Source organism: Brachyistius frenatus, unplaced genomic scaffold, assembly GCF_029030835.1.
Source record: "Brachyistius frenatus isolate BFR_SWC_R1_liver_20210118 unplaced genomic scaffold, ASM2903083v1 Contig_7, whole genome shotgun sequence".
Classification (NCBI taxonomy): Eukaryota; Metazoa; Chordata; class Actinopteri; family Embiotocidae; genus Brachyistius; species Brachyistius frenatus.
Window position 1 is genome coordinate 1,901,186 of NW_027210606.1, and position 16,373 is coordinate 1,917,558.

The 16,373-nt window shown below is 43.1% G+C and overlaps 1 protein-coding gene across 1 annotated transcript; it reads left to right on the plus strand.

Moving 5' to 3' along the window:
- The first annotated feature begins 1,534 nt into the window (after positions 1-1,534).
- fam83fb (family with sequence similarity 83 member Fb) lies at positions 1,535-14,167 on the plus strand. Its single transcript, XM_069689392.1, has 5 exons — positions 1,535-2,109; positions 6,555-6,722; positions 11,777-11,898; positions 12,263-12,999; positions 13,281-14,167. Exons 1-5 carry the CDS (start codon positions 1,630-1,632, stop codon positions 13,325-13,327), a joined length of 1,554 nt encoding a protein of 517 aa, XP_069545493.1. The 5' UTR covers positions 1,535-1,629; the 3' UTR covers positions 13,328-14,167.
- The last annotated feature ends 2,206 nt before the right edge of the window (positions 14,168-16,373 follow it).

The window sequence follows — 16,373 nt, forward strand, 5'->3', positions numbered from 1 at the left end:
TTTTCCTTTTTATGTACATGTTATGTTATACTTTGTATAAACAGGAGGGACATGATGGAAAGGAAAGATTTGTCTCTTCCTCTTGTTTGCATTGTGGCTCCAGAAAGTCTCAGGCCCCGAAAAATGTCCTTTGTTTTCTGTCTTATTTGCAAGTGATTCTTTCTGCATCTAACTGATGACTATCTTGTGACCTACAACCCACTCTGTATTACCATACAAAAGCAGATAGAAAGGGAATGGGGGTGATGGTCTACTGTTTGTCCCACTGAATAAAAGCTGACCTACGGAGGGGGGAAGGCCCTTCTTTTCAGGACACCTCTCTTTGAGGGTTCATGTATGTGTTCCTTCTTGCAAGAATACATGTCCGATGTGTTTGATTTTGAACCAAGCCTCTTGAGTAAATTTTTCTAACACAGAAGTATTACTGAGAGTCTACAATATATTTTTATAAAAGGAAAATTATGTATACACTTAAGAACAATTCAAAGGTACTTGTAATGGAGTGCCTCTTCTACTCCACTACATTCCAAAGGGAAATATTGTTCTTTTGATTCCAAGTGTGTTTTAGATTAGGCCTTTAGATGCAAAACATATTACTTTACAAAATATCAATACAATGCTAATAGTACAAATTTGTCAAACTGGAAGACTGCTGCTTACACATCAGCAGTAATGTTCCAATAATATATCTTCTACACTGCAACATTCTTCCTACCACATAGTGTAACAATCTACCAAGAGCCATGTTAAATTACTGACATTCAAGGACCTTTTGAAGTTGAATGATCAGCCTTATTTGAACTAAAGAGTTGTGCAAAGCTAAAACAAGTGAACCATCATTTTTGTGTGATTCTTTCTGTTTTGGAAACACTGAAAAGTGAAATCAAAAGGTAATGGATCATGTACTGTCGTTTATAAACATCTGTTTGTTTATTTGCACCCCCTATAGTGAATAATGCAGATTTACTTCCGGTATTCAGGCTCAAAGTACAGAGAATATATTCAGATTAACATCGATAAACCCTTTGTCAAATCAATTGTTAACTTTGTTAGGCCTACATTTCTTCAGGAATATGACCTATCTTGTTTGACCCACGTATAAATGATCTGTTTGCTCACTTTATGACCAGGCTGGTCTGATTTTACAAGATCAACCCCTGCATGCTTTCACAACACCAGCCTTTCCCAGACAAGCCTGTGCTGCATTCAGGTTCAATCTGTCATTCTGACAGGAAATTGTAATTTATCATCCTATTTTTCAAATGGGATGATAAGAAATGGAAATAATTCATTCCAGATATATTTGAAGTTCTCTGAATATGTACAGTGGTGAGTTGGGTATGAAGATACATGCATAAAAATCAAATACGGTGTCAGAATGACCAGAATATGTAGGTTATATTTGCATACAAATATACGTAACAACGTAAACAACAACCTGCCTATTCATTCTGGTGACCTTTATTCCAACGGCACGTGAACGCACCACGGTTTCTGCGCCGGGCTCCACCTCAGGTAAGGAAAGTTTGCCAGTTTTGTTTTACCTCTGAGGTCACACATGCCATTCAACAGACCTCACTTGGTGTGACAGTTTCTGACAGTTTCCGACCTCCAGGAGGGAAAACTGCCATGGCCGAATCCCAGCTCATGTGCATGGAGGACGGGCAGATCGGAGCCAAAGTCCCGGACTCCAAACCGGAGTTTTACTACAGCGAGGAGCAGCGCGCAGCTATCGAGGAACTGCTCAAGAACGGCGACGGCGCCTTCAAAACGCGACTCAAAGATGACAAGATGAAAGACTTTCTGTCCGCCCGGGAAGTCAAACTGTTGCTGAACACTTTCAGACAGCATGGAAGCAGCGGCAGCGACGCGTCTCCCTCCAAATCGGAGGGGGGAGCCGCCGCCGCCGCCGCAGACGCGGATTCGGGGGTCCATTCAACCTACTGGCCCCAGATGTCCGACACAGATGTGCCGCCGCTGGATATCGGCTGGCCCAGCGGGGGGTTTTTCAAAGGGGTGACCCGGGTGGCCGTGCACACACACCCGCCCAAAGACAACGGACCTCACATCAAGGAGGTGGTACGGCGCCTCATCCAGGAGGCGAGCAAGGTGAGGAGGGGTCACAAAGGAGGGGCTCGAGCCAGAATATATACTGATATAATACAGGCTAATAATTCTGAATTCATGGCCCAGGTCATTTACAGGATAATGACAGCAAGTTAGTCACCTAGTCTATGGCAGTTTGGTATTGGGCTTGTAGAATTTAAAGACAGGATATCTCTGGACAAAATAGCCCACTGGATAACCATAATTACCTGGAGTAGTGGTGACAGGTGTGCTGGAGATTTAATACACAGAGATTTGGGTTAGTTGGAAAAAGGAGATGGCAACTGATTTATTGGTACAATATAAAATAGAATCTAAACTAAGGGGCACAAACCATGAAAAACAGCCCCAGATGATTGGTGCGGTGAAGATGTATCCATATACTACGGATCATGTAGTTTATGGGTTGTAACTACAACAAAGCCGCGGTCCCCTCTGCTTCATTCTACTCAGTTACATACATTTGAGTTGTTAGCACGTCTTCACACAGAAACGGAGGGCCTGAAGTGGGTCTGTGAATCTGAGCTGCCACTCGTATTGTTTACACTGGGACTGCAGGAGCTAACCTGAGTCATCTGTTCCGCTTGCTCACTGTAACGCAGTGACAGGCTCTGCTCGCCTCACCCTGCCTTATTATGCCTCTTTATAGCTGAGTCAGGGAGGACGACAGGAGCTTGTGGCAAATATTCACTCAGGGTTCAAACCTGCAGGTCAACTGGAACCTTCCTGTGTGGAGTTTCCATGTTTTGCCTGGGCCTGTGTGGGCTTCCTGAGTCCTCAGGCTTCTCTCTTCAGTCCAATAACGTGCATGTTAGGTTAACTGGTGATTCTGAATTGGCCGTGAGTGTGAGAGGTTGTCTGTCTTTATGTGATGGCTCTGTGATGGACTGGTGACCTGTTCAGGGTCAGCTGGGTCTCTTAATTTGTTCCTTTGAAATCCTCTTTTTTTTTTTTTTTTCTGGTGTCTTCCCTCCAAACTGTGTCTTTTATTTTGTGTTTACTTTTTGCATTCCTTTTTGCTCGCTCACATTCTCACACTCTTCCCTTCCCGTCTTTCTGTTTAAAAATCAGTTCATACTCCATCTCAGAAAAATCACACAAGGTCAAACTGGATCACAGGCCAATGACAGCCTGCTGCTTCCTCTCTTATATGCTGCTAATAAAGAAAGTTGTTTACAGCATGCACACCAGTCTGTACACTACTTTCCTTACTGGTTCTTCCACCTTCCAGCTTTGGCCGTAAAGCAGGTATTCATCAGCTGAGTGGTTTGTTTACCCGTTCACTTCCTCTTCTGATACATTTTCAGGATAAAAAAAACCCCTGTAAATTAACTTCATAGTACACTTATTTTCCATGTTTGTGGGTGTTTCCTAAAGTTTTCACGTAAAGAAGAAGGCAAATAAATAAACAGCAGGTTTGTTGTGTGGTTAAACTGTATGAGAGGACTGGAACATACGGACCTACTTTGTTGTTAGTTATGAGAAAGAAAATGGGCTGTTCATAAAATACCAACAAACACACACTGGAGCAACATCTTTTCACACATATTACATTTCCTCTCTTTAGTTTTTATAATTTGCTGCTGATGATCCAGTGCTGAGTCGACCGTCCACATGTCTCAGCTTGTGTCCGTGTTGTTGCCCTCTTAGGTCGACTCAGCATTTTTCTTCAGTGAGACACGGAGTGGAAACAGCAGATCTTTTCTGCCTGACAGACAAGCTTTTGTTCCACTTTTTTCCATGACTTAGCTTTTCAAAGAACAGTGGAAGTTTCAAACAAAACACATTTCCCAAACCTCCACGCTTTTGCTGAACATGTCCCAACATGTTTAATAGGACCACCTCTCGCCTCTTTGGTCCTCTTTTAATCTGTAATTCTCTATCACGTGTGATTATTGTACGGACCCAACACACAACTTGGATTATTTTTGCATATTTAACACAACAAATACTTCTTCTGGCCAGCTCTCTGTTTAGCTGATTGGTTTACGTATCTTGGCTGCAACAAACCAGACTCAAATGAATTTACATTTAAATATTGCAGCATTATAAATGAGGGATCTTAATGTGTGACCGTGTGACCTTTTGTGTCGTGCCACAATGAGGCCGAAATGTCCACTAGATGCATATAAATGACAATAAAATGATATCATGATAGTTTTACACTTTTTTACTTTTGCTTTTAGAAGGAACTTTTAAATTGAGCTTATCTGATGAGCAATTTAGCACAAACTGTGTTGGGCACCAGACAATGAATCCCTTTTTAATGGTAGATGGGCCTTTTCTAGTATTTTTTTTTCATCACTTTTATTCCAGGATCAACCCAAGATATATTTTGGAAATTAATTTTGATGAAGTCAAACTGCCATATTAGATGATAGTAAATCAAAACTATTAATTTCATGATTTAGCAGAAACTCTTGGAGAATACACAATAGACTCTATAGCCAATCATATATTGCCATCTTGTAATCCCAGTTTTATGAATGAAATTGAACCGAGAACCATTCATCAGCAAATGTAGGTGGTAATTACAAAACATATTACATTACATTACATTACATTTAATAAGTGCATTTCAACCATGAGAGTACAAATTCAGAACAACAAGAAACAAGAAAATACAATTTTCTTCAAGATAGTCAAACTTCAAAGTTCTATCAGTAAGTGCCATTGTAAGTGCTACTAAAGTTCTCCTATTCAAGGTAAAGTCGGAAGAGGTGTGTTTTTAGTTTACGGTGGAAGATGTTCAGAGTTTCTGCTGTCCTGATGTGGTTGGGGAGCTCATTCCACCATTTAGGAGCCGGGACGGCAAACAGTCGTGATTTAGTAGAGTGTTTATCTCAGTGAGGAGCAACAAGCCGATTGGTGGAAGCAGAGCGGAGGGAGCGGGCTGGGGTGTAGGGTTGGACCATGTCCTGGATGTAGACTGGACCCGATCTGTTCACAGCACGGTACGCAAGTACCAATGTTTGGAAAAGGATGCGGGCGGCTACTGGTAACCAGTGAAGGGAGCGGAGGAGGAGGAGGAGGAGGAGGAGCAGCGGAGTGGGAGTGAATTTAGGAGGTTAAAGACCAGTCGAGCTGCTGCATTCTGGATGAGCTGCAGAGGTCAGATGGTGCTAACAGGTAGACCTGCCAGGAGGGAGTTACAGTAGTCTAGATGTGAGATGACCAGAACCTGGACCAGAGCCTGGACCAGAGCCTGGACCAGAACCTGCACCTCCTCCTGATGTTGTGCAGCATGTATCTACAGGAACGTGTTGTTGCAGTGATGTTGGCAGTAAGAGAGAGTTGACTGTCGAGTGTCTCCGAGGTTCCTAGCAGTCAGGGTCGGGGATAACACAGAGTTGTCCAAAGTAATAGTCAGGTCGAGGGTGGGAGAGTCTTTCCCTGGAAGGAAGAGCAATTCAGTCTTGTCGAGGTTAATTATATACATGTTGTTAATGTTTTATATTTAAAGGTCAGTTTGCTGATTAAAAAAAAAAAAATCCCAAAGCTTATCAAAATACTAATATTGGCATTAAATATATGCACTTAAATATGGAAGATTTTGGGTTGGTTTGGATAGCCACATTATTACACTGCATGTAGAAAAAGAACATGGATACATTATGAATGTAACAACTCCACTTCCTGAGCCACAGTTGACTTTTGAAAATGCCATTTAAAAATTGCAGGCAACTAACAAATATAATTATTAATTGGTTTGGTTTATGAAATTTGGGGTTCAGTGTCGATCTCCAAGGACATATTGGCATGTGGTTAGCTGGACTTCGGGATTAAACCGACAACCTCATGATTAGTGGGCAACCCGCTCTACCATCTGAGCCGCAGCCTTCCTTTTTCTTGTTTAACAAAAAAAAAAAGTTATGTAGAAGTTTACAAGACGCTATAGCTTTAGATATTTTCTTCTTGTATCTCTTTATAGTTGATTTCAATTAAGAAGTGACTGTTAATGCAACCACAGTGCTGTTGGACACTGTGGCTTTGTCCGAAAACTTGTTCTTGTTATGTTTGTGATGTATTAATGAAATTCATCTTTAGTATTTTCAGCAGGTTTTAACGGTCTCAGTTAAAGGCTACAAGATACATTTTACAGCAGTTTTGTTCTGCTTACATCCGGCTCCTAGAAATTCTTCTATTGGGTAAAAGTGAAAGGAAAACTAATCCCAGCACGGGAGCCTTTTGGGAGTGGCTCGACAGACAAAGGCAGATTTAAGTCCTAAATTCCTCAACTGATCTCCTGTTGTTGTTACAAAGCTGTATCTGTATGATCTGACAGCCTGACTGGAACACAGCAGGAGGATAATACAGTGGCTTCCTCCGCTCTTGTAAGACTGGCATCTTTCATCAGGCCTTACAGTCCTTACTCTACCCGCCCCCCTGCATGTTTCTGTCAATCAGCTGGTGTTGCATTTCCAACAGTTCAGCTGTTTTTGTTGCAGGTCATAGCGATAGTGATGGACATGATCACAGACATCCAGATCCTGCAGGACCTGATGGACGCAGCCTCGCGTCGCTCTGTGCCCGTTTACATCTTATTGGACGACCAGGGTGTCCCACACTTCCTGGATATGTGCACCAGGCTGCAGATTGGCTCACAGCACCTTCGGGTAAGACTGCACCGAACCTCAACGCATTTTACAGACGAACAACTGCTATCATAAGATGTTTTATTTTTTTCTTTTTTTTATAAATCAAATTTATTCAGACCATCCACCAAAACAAAAAATAAACTAAAAAAAAAAAACAGTTAGCTGTCACCTTTTATACTATGTCACTTTCTCTCTGTGGCCAATCAGGGAGGGTCTCTGAAATAAGTGTCACTTAATTCCAGGTGGAATTAATCTTTCCTTATTTTAGAGCTACATGGCACTCAATTGCACTTTTAGAAGAAGCATAATAAAAAACAAAATATATATTGCAAGTGACAGTGCTTCTTTGGGAATGACTATTACAGCAGAGAGCAGAACAAGCATGTGCAGCTTCTGCTCAGCACACATACCAGCAGAGAGTAAAGTGAATTAGCTGCAAATTGGGAGTGGGTGAGGTAAGGCATAACAACATTTGATAATCGAGTTTTATGTAAAAATTATAAGATTCTCCAATTCTATCTTATTTAAAGTGAATCTTTTTTTGGTTCCTTTCAGTTATAAACTGAATATCATGGGCTGTTTGGGACAAACCAAAGCATTTTAAAGATCCATCCATCCATTATCTGTATATACATTATCCTGAACAAGGTCACTTTTGGTCAAAGGCAGAGTTCACCCTGGACAGGTCACCAGTCTACCACAGGGCCAACACATAGAGACAGACGGAAACAAAGACCATTCACACCGAAGGGCAATTCCTAGAACCACCAATTAACCTGAGGTTCATGTTTTTGGATGGTGGGAGGAAGCTGGAGTACCCGGAGAGAACCCACGCAGCCACACGGAGAACATGCAAACTCCACACAGAAAGGCCCAGAATCGAATCCTGACCCTTTTCGCTGTGAGGCGCCAATGCTAACCACTGCACCGCCCCATTTTAAAGATCAACCAGCTAATTAATAAATACTTGAGAGTAATCAATATTAAAAACAATCATGATTTACGGCTCCAGATTGTTTGATACAATACATTAACTTGCGTAAGTCTTTGCTAATAATGGGTGGAGATTTGGGAGAGATTTAATCATACTAAATTGGACTTATGCCACAACCTGTTGGTAAAGCTTACCTCCACTACAGCAGCAATGCTGATTCTAACCTGCAGTGATATAGATGACTGTCAGTAACAACAACACAAACAAGTCTGTGAGGGAGATATCAACACTGGCATTGCTCTGAACAAATCCTGATACATCCAACTGTTAATGCTAGATATAAATAAAATAATAAATAAAAGCTCTAAAGGCTGGTAAGTGATTTTGTTTACCTTTTTGTGATCTGCAGGCACAATTGACACTCAGCATGCATCATTACAATTCATATTGACAGATCAGTTTGTGATGATTGTATCTACTAAAGATATGCTGTTAAGCCGCTGATTGAAAAGACGTCCTTCCACAGGCAGCCAGTCGGAGGTTTAGATGAACTGATTTCTGGTTTCTGTGTTCAGTTGTTGTAGGCTAAGATGGCGCCGCGCTAGCGGCAGCCTGTTGCGGCAGCTCCCCTCCCCTTGTTATTAGTATTATTAGTATTTGTTTAAGCCTTTCTCCTCTTCGGAATTTTTTTTTTTTTTCTTTCTCTCGTGTGTTAAGTTAACGGTCCGTAATGGACCGTAATTTTTCCACGTTTCTGGCTGGGGGCTCTGTTATTGTTTACTCTTGTGATCAGCTGATCGCGCTGAGTAGCCCTCTACTGCTGCTGCCCGGAGCGAGGCCTGAGATCCCCGTTGAACTTCGGAGAAGATGGCGGGGTTGCAGAGCTGGAGCCAAGCTGAAGGCGGAAAGGAGGAAATATAAACCATCGGTACCGGAGATCTTAATGGGGAACGTGAGGTCGTTGGCCAACAAGACGGACCAGCTCGGCGCGCTGGTAAAGACCCAGAGGGAGTACCGGGAGTGCAGCATCACGTGTTTCACCGAGACATGGCTGCACTCACATTTCCCGGACCACAGCGCGGCCGTACCCGGCTTCAGGACTGTTCGGGCGGACAGAGACGTTGTTCGGAGCGGCAAGAAGAAAGGTGGAGGGATTGCAGTCTATGTGAACGAGAGGTGGTGCAATCCCGACCACGTGTGTGTGAAGGAACGTTTCTGTAGCCCGGACATTGAACTTCTAGCCGTGGGGATGCGCCCGTATTGTTTACCGAGGGAGTTCACGTCCGCCATTGTTATCGCTGTTTACATTCCTCCATCAGCTGACGCAGAGGCAGCAGTGGACACCATCCACTCCACGGTGGCTAAACTACAGACTAAGCATCCCGGTGCATTTTTGGCAGTTACTGGAGACTTTAACCAGTCTGGATAAAGTACTGCCAACTTTTCACCAGTATGTGAACTGCCCCACCCTGAACAATAAAACTCTGGACTTACTGTATGCTAATGCCACGGATGCTTACAGTACTACTGCCCTCCCCCCCCCTTGGTAGATCAGACCACAACTTGGTCCTGCTGACTCCCAGGTATGTCCCCCTGGTGCAGAGGCAGCCTGTGACCACCAGGACTGTGAGGAGGTGGACACAGGAGGCTAAAGATGCCCTGCAGGACTGCTTTGGGTCCACGGACTGGATCAGAATACATCAAATTCTGTGAACACTCCACCGTACCATCCCGGACTATAAAATGCTTCCCCAACAATAAACCGTGGATCACCAGTGACCTGAAAGTTCTTCTTAATAAGAAGAAAGCAGCCTTCAGGTCTGGGGACAGGGAGGAGCTCAGGAGAGTGCAGCGCCACCTGAAGGAGAAGATGAGGGAGTGCAAGGACTCCTACAGGAGGAAGCTGGAGGCCAAACTCCAGCAGAACAACGTGAGGGAGGTGTGGACCGGTATGAAGGAGATTACTGGGTTCAAGGGGAGAGAGAGACAACCAGGGGGAACCTGGAGAGGAACAACCAGGGGGCTCCATGGAGAGGGCCAATGAACTAAACTGTTTCTTCAACAGGTTTAGTTCACCGCCCTCATCTGTCTCCTCCACACCTCACACCTCCAAAACACCTCTGCTGCCTCCCCCCCTTCCCCCTCTGCCCCCCCTGGTGAACTGCATAGAGCCCTCAATCTCAAAGGGCTCTTCCTCCATCGACACCTCGACCCCTCCCCCCTCCACACACACACACACACACACACACACACACACACACACACACACACACACACACACACACACACACACACACACACACACACACACACACACACACACACCCCTCACCCCCCTCTCTGTGACAACTAGCCAGGTTAGGAGACAGCTGGAGAGACTCCACCAGCTCCAGGCTGCAGGACCTGACGGCATCAGCCCCGTGGTCCTGAAGACCTGCGCCGTCCAGCTGGCTGAGGTCCTACAACACCTCTTCAACCTGAGCCTGAAGCAGGAGGAGGTCCCGGTGCTGTGGAAGACGTCCTGTCTGGTTCCTGTCCCCAAGAAGACGACTCCATCCGGCCTCAACGACTACCGACCGGTTGCCCTCACATCTCATGTGATGAAGGTGCTGGAGAGGCTGGTCTTGGCCCACCTCAGACCGCTGGTGAAATCTTCTCTGGACCCGCTGCAATTTGCGTACCAGCCTCGTGTGGGAGTGGACGACGCCATCATCTACCTGCTGCAACGAGCTCAGTCTCACCTGGATGGAACCGGTGGATCTGTGAGAATCACCTTCTTTGATTTCTCCAGTGCATTCAACACCATCCAACCACTGCTGCTGAGGGAGAAGCTGCGGGTGGTGGGGGTGGACGCGCCCACCGTCTCCTGGATCAATGACTACCTGACAGGCAGACCACAGTTTGTCCGTCTGGGCAGTGTGCTGTCTGATACGGTGGTCAGTGGTACTGGAGCTCCACAGGGAACTGTTCTGTCCCCCTTTCTGTTCACCTTATACACAACTGACTTCCAGTACAACTCAGAGTCCTGCCATCTGCAGAAGTTCTCTGATGACTCTGCAGTGGTCGGATGTATAAGGGACGGACGGGAGGACGAGTACAGGGCAGTAGTGGAGGACTTTGTGGAGTGGGCGGGAAGGAATCACCTGCTCCTGAACGTGGCCAAGACCAGAGAGATGGTGGTCGACTTCAGGAGGAAGACGACGGCTCCACAACCGCTGAGAGTTCTGGGAGAGGTGGTGGACATGGTTGAGGAGTACAAGTACCTGGTGTCTCCATGACAACAGACTGAACTGGAAGACCAACATCAACGCTGTCTACAAGAAGGGGATGAGTCGACTCTTTTTCTTGAGGAAACTTCGATCCTTCAATGTGTGCAGCATGATGCTGGAGATGTTCTACCAGTCTGTTGTGGCCAGTGCTTTGTACTTCGCTGGGGTCTGCTGGGGGAGCAGCATTGGAGCCGGTGACACCAACAGACTTAACAAGCTGGTTAAGAAGGCCGGCTCCATCATCGGCTACAAACTAGATAGTCTGGAAAAGGTGGTGGAGAGGAGGACGCTGAACAAACTATTGTCCATCTTGGATAATCCTGTCCACCCTCTCAACCACCTGCTGCAGGGACAGAGGAGCACTTTCTCTAAAAGGTTCCTCCAGCTCCGCTGTCACAAGGACAGATACAGGAGATCATTCCTGCCCACTGCCATAAGACTTTACAATAACTCACCTCTGGCAAAATCCATCACAGTACAATAACACTGTTGACTGTGTTTCTTAGTTGCTTGTATATAATATATATAGATATATAATGTACTGTATATATACTGTATATACTGTGCATTTTCTATTTTCTATTTATATTTTTTACTGCTATTTACTGCTATTTTATTTTATTGCTTTTCTATTTCTATTATATTATTCTATTCTATTATTTTATTCTATTGTTTCTATTATTGCTTCTGTATGTATGCTGCTGTGGCGAAAAAATTTCCCCTCAGGGATTAAAAAAGTATATACCTACCTACCTACCTACCTACCTACCTACCTACCTACCTACCCTTCAGCCCTACCGTCCCACCCTCTTTCTGCTGACTGTCGTTTCTCGGTTCACAGCCTGACTGTGACCCTCTTGTCGTTGCAGAACATCAGAACCAGAACACTTCAGGGAATCGGCTTCGGTTTGTCCTCCGGCAGACTCCCCGGTTCACTCTGTAATAAATACATGCTGGTAGACGGAGACAAAGTCATGTTCGGCTCCTACAGGTGAGGTCTACATTTTACGTTAGCAGCACTTGACTTATATTTCATTCATTTTTGAAAAAAGAAACCATGTGTGCATGCATTCAAAATACTGTACTTACTCAATTCTGTATTTCGTAGAATAGTTAGGGAATTCAACTACATGTTTTAGCATCTTCGTAAAAGATTTTGATACTGCTAGCATGGTAAAAACATTGATAGATAAAACTACTACTAATAAAAAAAGAAATGGTCAAAGCTATACAAATATGACCTAAGTCCTTGTTGCAGTAATGGTTTTAAATTTAGCTGTAAAAGTAACGGACCAATGAGGTATCATTGAATATACTGAAGTTGGTAACTGTTGTAAATCTCATCTCTGTCCCAGTTTCTCCTGGTGTACGTCTCGTATGGACAGAAACATGATCACTGTGATGACTGGACAGGTGGTGGACTTCTTTGACCAGGACTTCCGGCAGCTGTACGCCATTTCTGAGAAGCTGGACCTCTACAAGGAGTTTCACGTTAGCCCGCCTACTGCCAGCAAGACCGCCACAGTTCGTTCCAGAGCAGAGTCCAAACGCCCGCCGTTACCAGCGACCACGTCCCGCTTTCAAGTCAGCTTGGGGGATTCACGGAACGCCAACATCCAGGTGCCTGCGCACAAATACTACAACCCCAAATACTCACTGGTGTTTTGGGATGCTACTCGTCCCACAGGATCTCTGCCTGAGGCAGGACCTAAGCAGGGTTCAGTTCTGGCTAAGGTTCCTGAAGACATGGGCCTGATGAGGCCACGATTGGCCAGCAGTGATAAGCTGGACCAGCTGAGTCCACTGCCCTCAGAAGCCCCGAGCGAAAGCTTCAAGAGCCCAAATGGAGTCACGCGGGACAAAAAGGGGCGGTTGACGTGGAAGATGAAATTCCACGGGAGGAAGTCTTCCAGCAAGCTTCCCGTTAACAGCGTTACGTGCCCTTCACCCACAGAAAGTCATCCGACAGATGAGAATGACGACAGTTTTGAGGTGCTTGCGATGTCTCCATCCAAAGGGAGTAAGAAGCCGTCCAAACTGGGCCAGCGTACTGCGTCTCAACAAACTGTCAACACAGCACAGGACAATGAGAGTAAGTAACAAATGAAGGACATATTTATGAAGCAAAATGATTTAATCTAGTGGTTCTTTGTGGGCTTTATTCTCTCAAGAGGTTCTGAGATGGATCTGAAAGAAAGCTCTTTTTTTTTTTTTTTTTGTATTTTTGAGCAAGCCAATGAGTAGAGGTCAACTGCTCTTTGGTTCTTTGTTATACTGCAGATGTATGGTTCATGAGTGGTAAAGTCCACATATCTGCTCTCCCTTCGCCAATCTTGTTTTTATAATGGTGTTCCTCCTGTTTTTGTCTTACAGGTGTTAAAAATCAACATCCAAGAAAATCAGCATGTATAGTGTCCTGAGCTGCAGCGGCTGGTCTCCGACATTCTTCAAATGGATTATAAAACAACTTTCTTTACACTAACGTTACATTTGATTGGACAGTATTGATAAAATAAAGTGTTTTTATCCAGCACCCAACAGAAAGACCAGATGAATGTACAGTCCTTCAGGTACTAACATATGCAGTTTAATGTTTAGTGCTGAATGTAAAATTAATGATCATAATATTGTGAGATGTATGCTGCCCTGGTCGGGTGCAGAGAAGTGTAATATGATATTCTATACTGACCACTGGCATCTTATTTGCTTATTTGTTTGGGCTTCAGTTTCTTCCTTACTAGACACTTAGTGAACGCAATATTCAGTGTTTGGCTGTTTAAATAATACAAATATAAACTTCCAGATGGTGGTGAGACACATTGCAGGGAAGCAGAATGAAAAACCTCTGATCAGGGATTATTTGACACTGCCACACATGTCCACCTGGTTGAGAACCACTGATCATGAGCAACCTAAAGTGGGACATTGTCAGACATTGTATGATTTTTACTTTGAACTCTTCCTTATATTAAACTGAAGAATTCTCCGAGCTTTAGTCCTCAAATACACAGAATAATTATCTATAAAAGAAGATGAGAAGTCGACCTTGGGTCAATAGATGGGTACAACATTACACTGCAATTTATTGTGTCCTTTTTTTTTTTAAATGTAGTTTTATTTATCTGTAAATAAATGTTTGACATACGAATAAGTGTGGGATCTTTATTTCTTTGTGTTTATTAAATGGTTACAGAAAAGGAAATCCTTAACATTACCATTATGTTTTAAATATTTAAATTGTCCAGTGATTCTAGACTGAAAACAACCAATTATAATGTATTCCTACCATAAATAAATCTATTTATTTACAATCTAAGTCATAGTTAAGCTTTTAAAAAACATGTCTGTTGGATTAGATAGGAATTTGCACTAATTTAGGAAACTAAGGGAGGGAGATGATCTTCACAGCAACACACAGAAAACATAAGGAATAACATGAAAAGAACAGTGTTATATAAAAATATATTGAACGTGGGAGGGGCTATATGTTTGTGAAATCCGATGTAAGCTGTTTGCACGACTGTTTGACCATGAGGCGTCGCTTTGACTGCAGCTCCTCCTAGTGGTGACATGCAGTAGTGCTCCAACACTTAAGATGATTGCACTTCACAAACTGACCGCCAGCTGCCTCCCTCTGCTTCTCTTTTCTGGGCGTTTGCTAACAGCTTAGATCTCACAGAGGAACCACAGGCCTGATGGGAACTCAGAGGTTGACTTGCGGATGGAGGCGGGGAGGTGAGAGAGGTGGGACGTTTGTCAGAGGTGTGTGTTGCAATACTGAAACAGGAAGTCAGAGCTGCATCAGGAAGAGGTGTTCTCACACTAATATATAACCTAAATTTACTGACGCATAGCAGGCGTGACGACATGCTATTTCCTGGGATACTTATATCTCAGTGTTTATCCTACAACACTGCAACTGTTTGTACTTCAGTTGACATTTTTCAGAATGGAATTGGCCTTTTTCACAGCAGATGTCTTGACTTGTTTTAGCAGGAAATGCACAGGTGGCTTTAATAATACTCCAATCACACCTGAAGTGATTGCACGAAACCATTTGTTTTCAGGGTACTGGTTTTGTGCAGAGTGGTTCATTGGCAAGGGTCATTTAAACACTTACATGGAACTTAGTCATTTTGAATTTCATTACAGCTGTGTCTTTCTTGCCAAAACAGAATCAAAATGTCTGCCATTAAAACGGTCAAAATACTCTTGTCAGGGAGAGGTCATCTCATTTCAAGATAAATTACACCAGCATTGAACCTGCAGGTGCAGCAATAAACTATAAACATGCAAAAATGAATCACTAATAAGAGAAAAAGCTGACATAAACAATGAAGGTTTAAAATGTTCTAACGGGGTTATAAATGTCATGAGGTTGTAGGAACATTTTATCAAATGAATATAAACATGATAGAAAAAAATACTGCAAGATACCCTTCAATCCAAGCCTGTAATTGTAGGAAGAAGCAATCACAACAGGTTCAATTTTGTAATTTAAAGGTGAAAACATACCAAAGATCAAATCAGGTAGGACACAAATAACTAACTGTTCCAACAGCATTTCATTACTGCATATGTGCAGTTAGGACATGCTCCACACTGAAACAGTCAAATTAACTAGATAACCAAAACCGTTATTTCCTCTTCAACCAAATTTTCCTCAGTATAAAAATCACAAATGAACAAGTCCACATTTAATAATTTAAAGCAACTGAAGGTCTCTTACATTGGCTGATGTTAACATGTGACTCTACCATCAGGAGAACACTAAATGACAATGATGTGAACAGCAGAGATGCAAGAGAGATGTTCCAAAAAGAACATTGTGACCTGTCAGCAGTTTGACAGATCAAAAACATCACAAACTTACAAATCCACATTTAATGTGAAGTAATCATTTAAAATTGTTTTATTATATTGTAACACCAATAACAAGTTGATATATCTAAACAACATATGATAATTTGTCAAATGAAGAAGGCCATAGGAGAATGTACAGTGGGGCTTGAATGTTTGTGAACCCTTAACCCTGCACAATATCTAAATAACATCATACCATTTTTACACAAGTCCAAAAGAAAGACAACCCGATTAAACAAATGAGATGCAAATACAATACTTGGTCATTTATTTATGAAGAACATCATCCAATATTACAGTATCTGTCATAGGCAAAAGTATGTGAAGCTCCAAGATTACTATTATTGGAAGGTGAAATCAGAGCGAGGTGTTTTCAGTCAATGGGATGACAAGCAAGTGTGATTGGACCATGTTTTATTGAAAGAACAGAGATTCATCAAAGACTGATCTTTCCAGCATCTGTTTGTTGTGAGATTTCTGAGAAGCTCAGAAAAAAAGTTGTGGATGCTCATTAGTGTGGAAAAAGTTATAAAACCATCTCTATAAAGTTTAGACTGCACCCATTCACAGTCAGACAGATTGTGCACTAAGAGAAAACGCAAG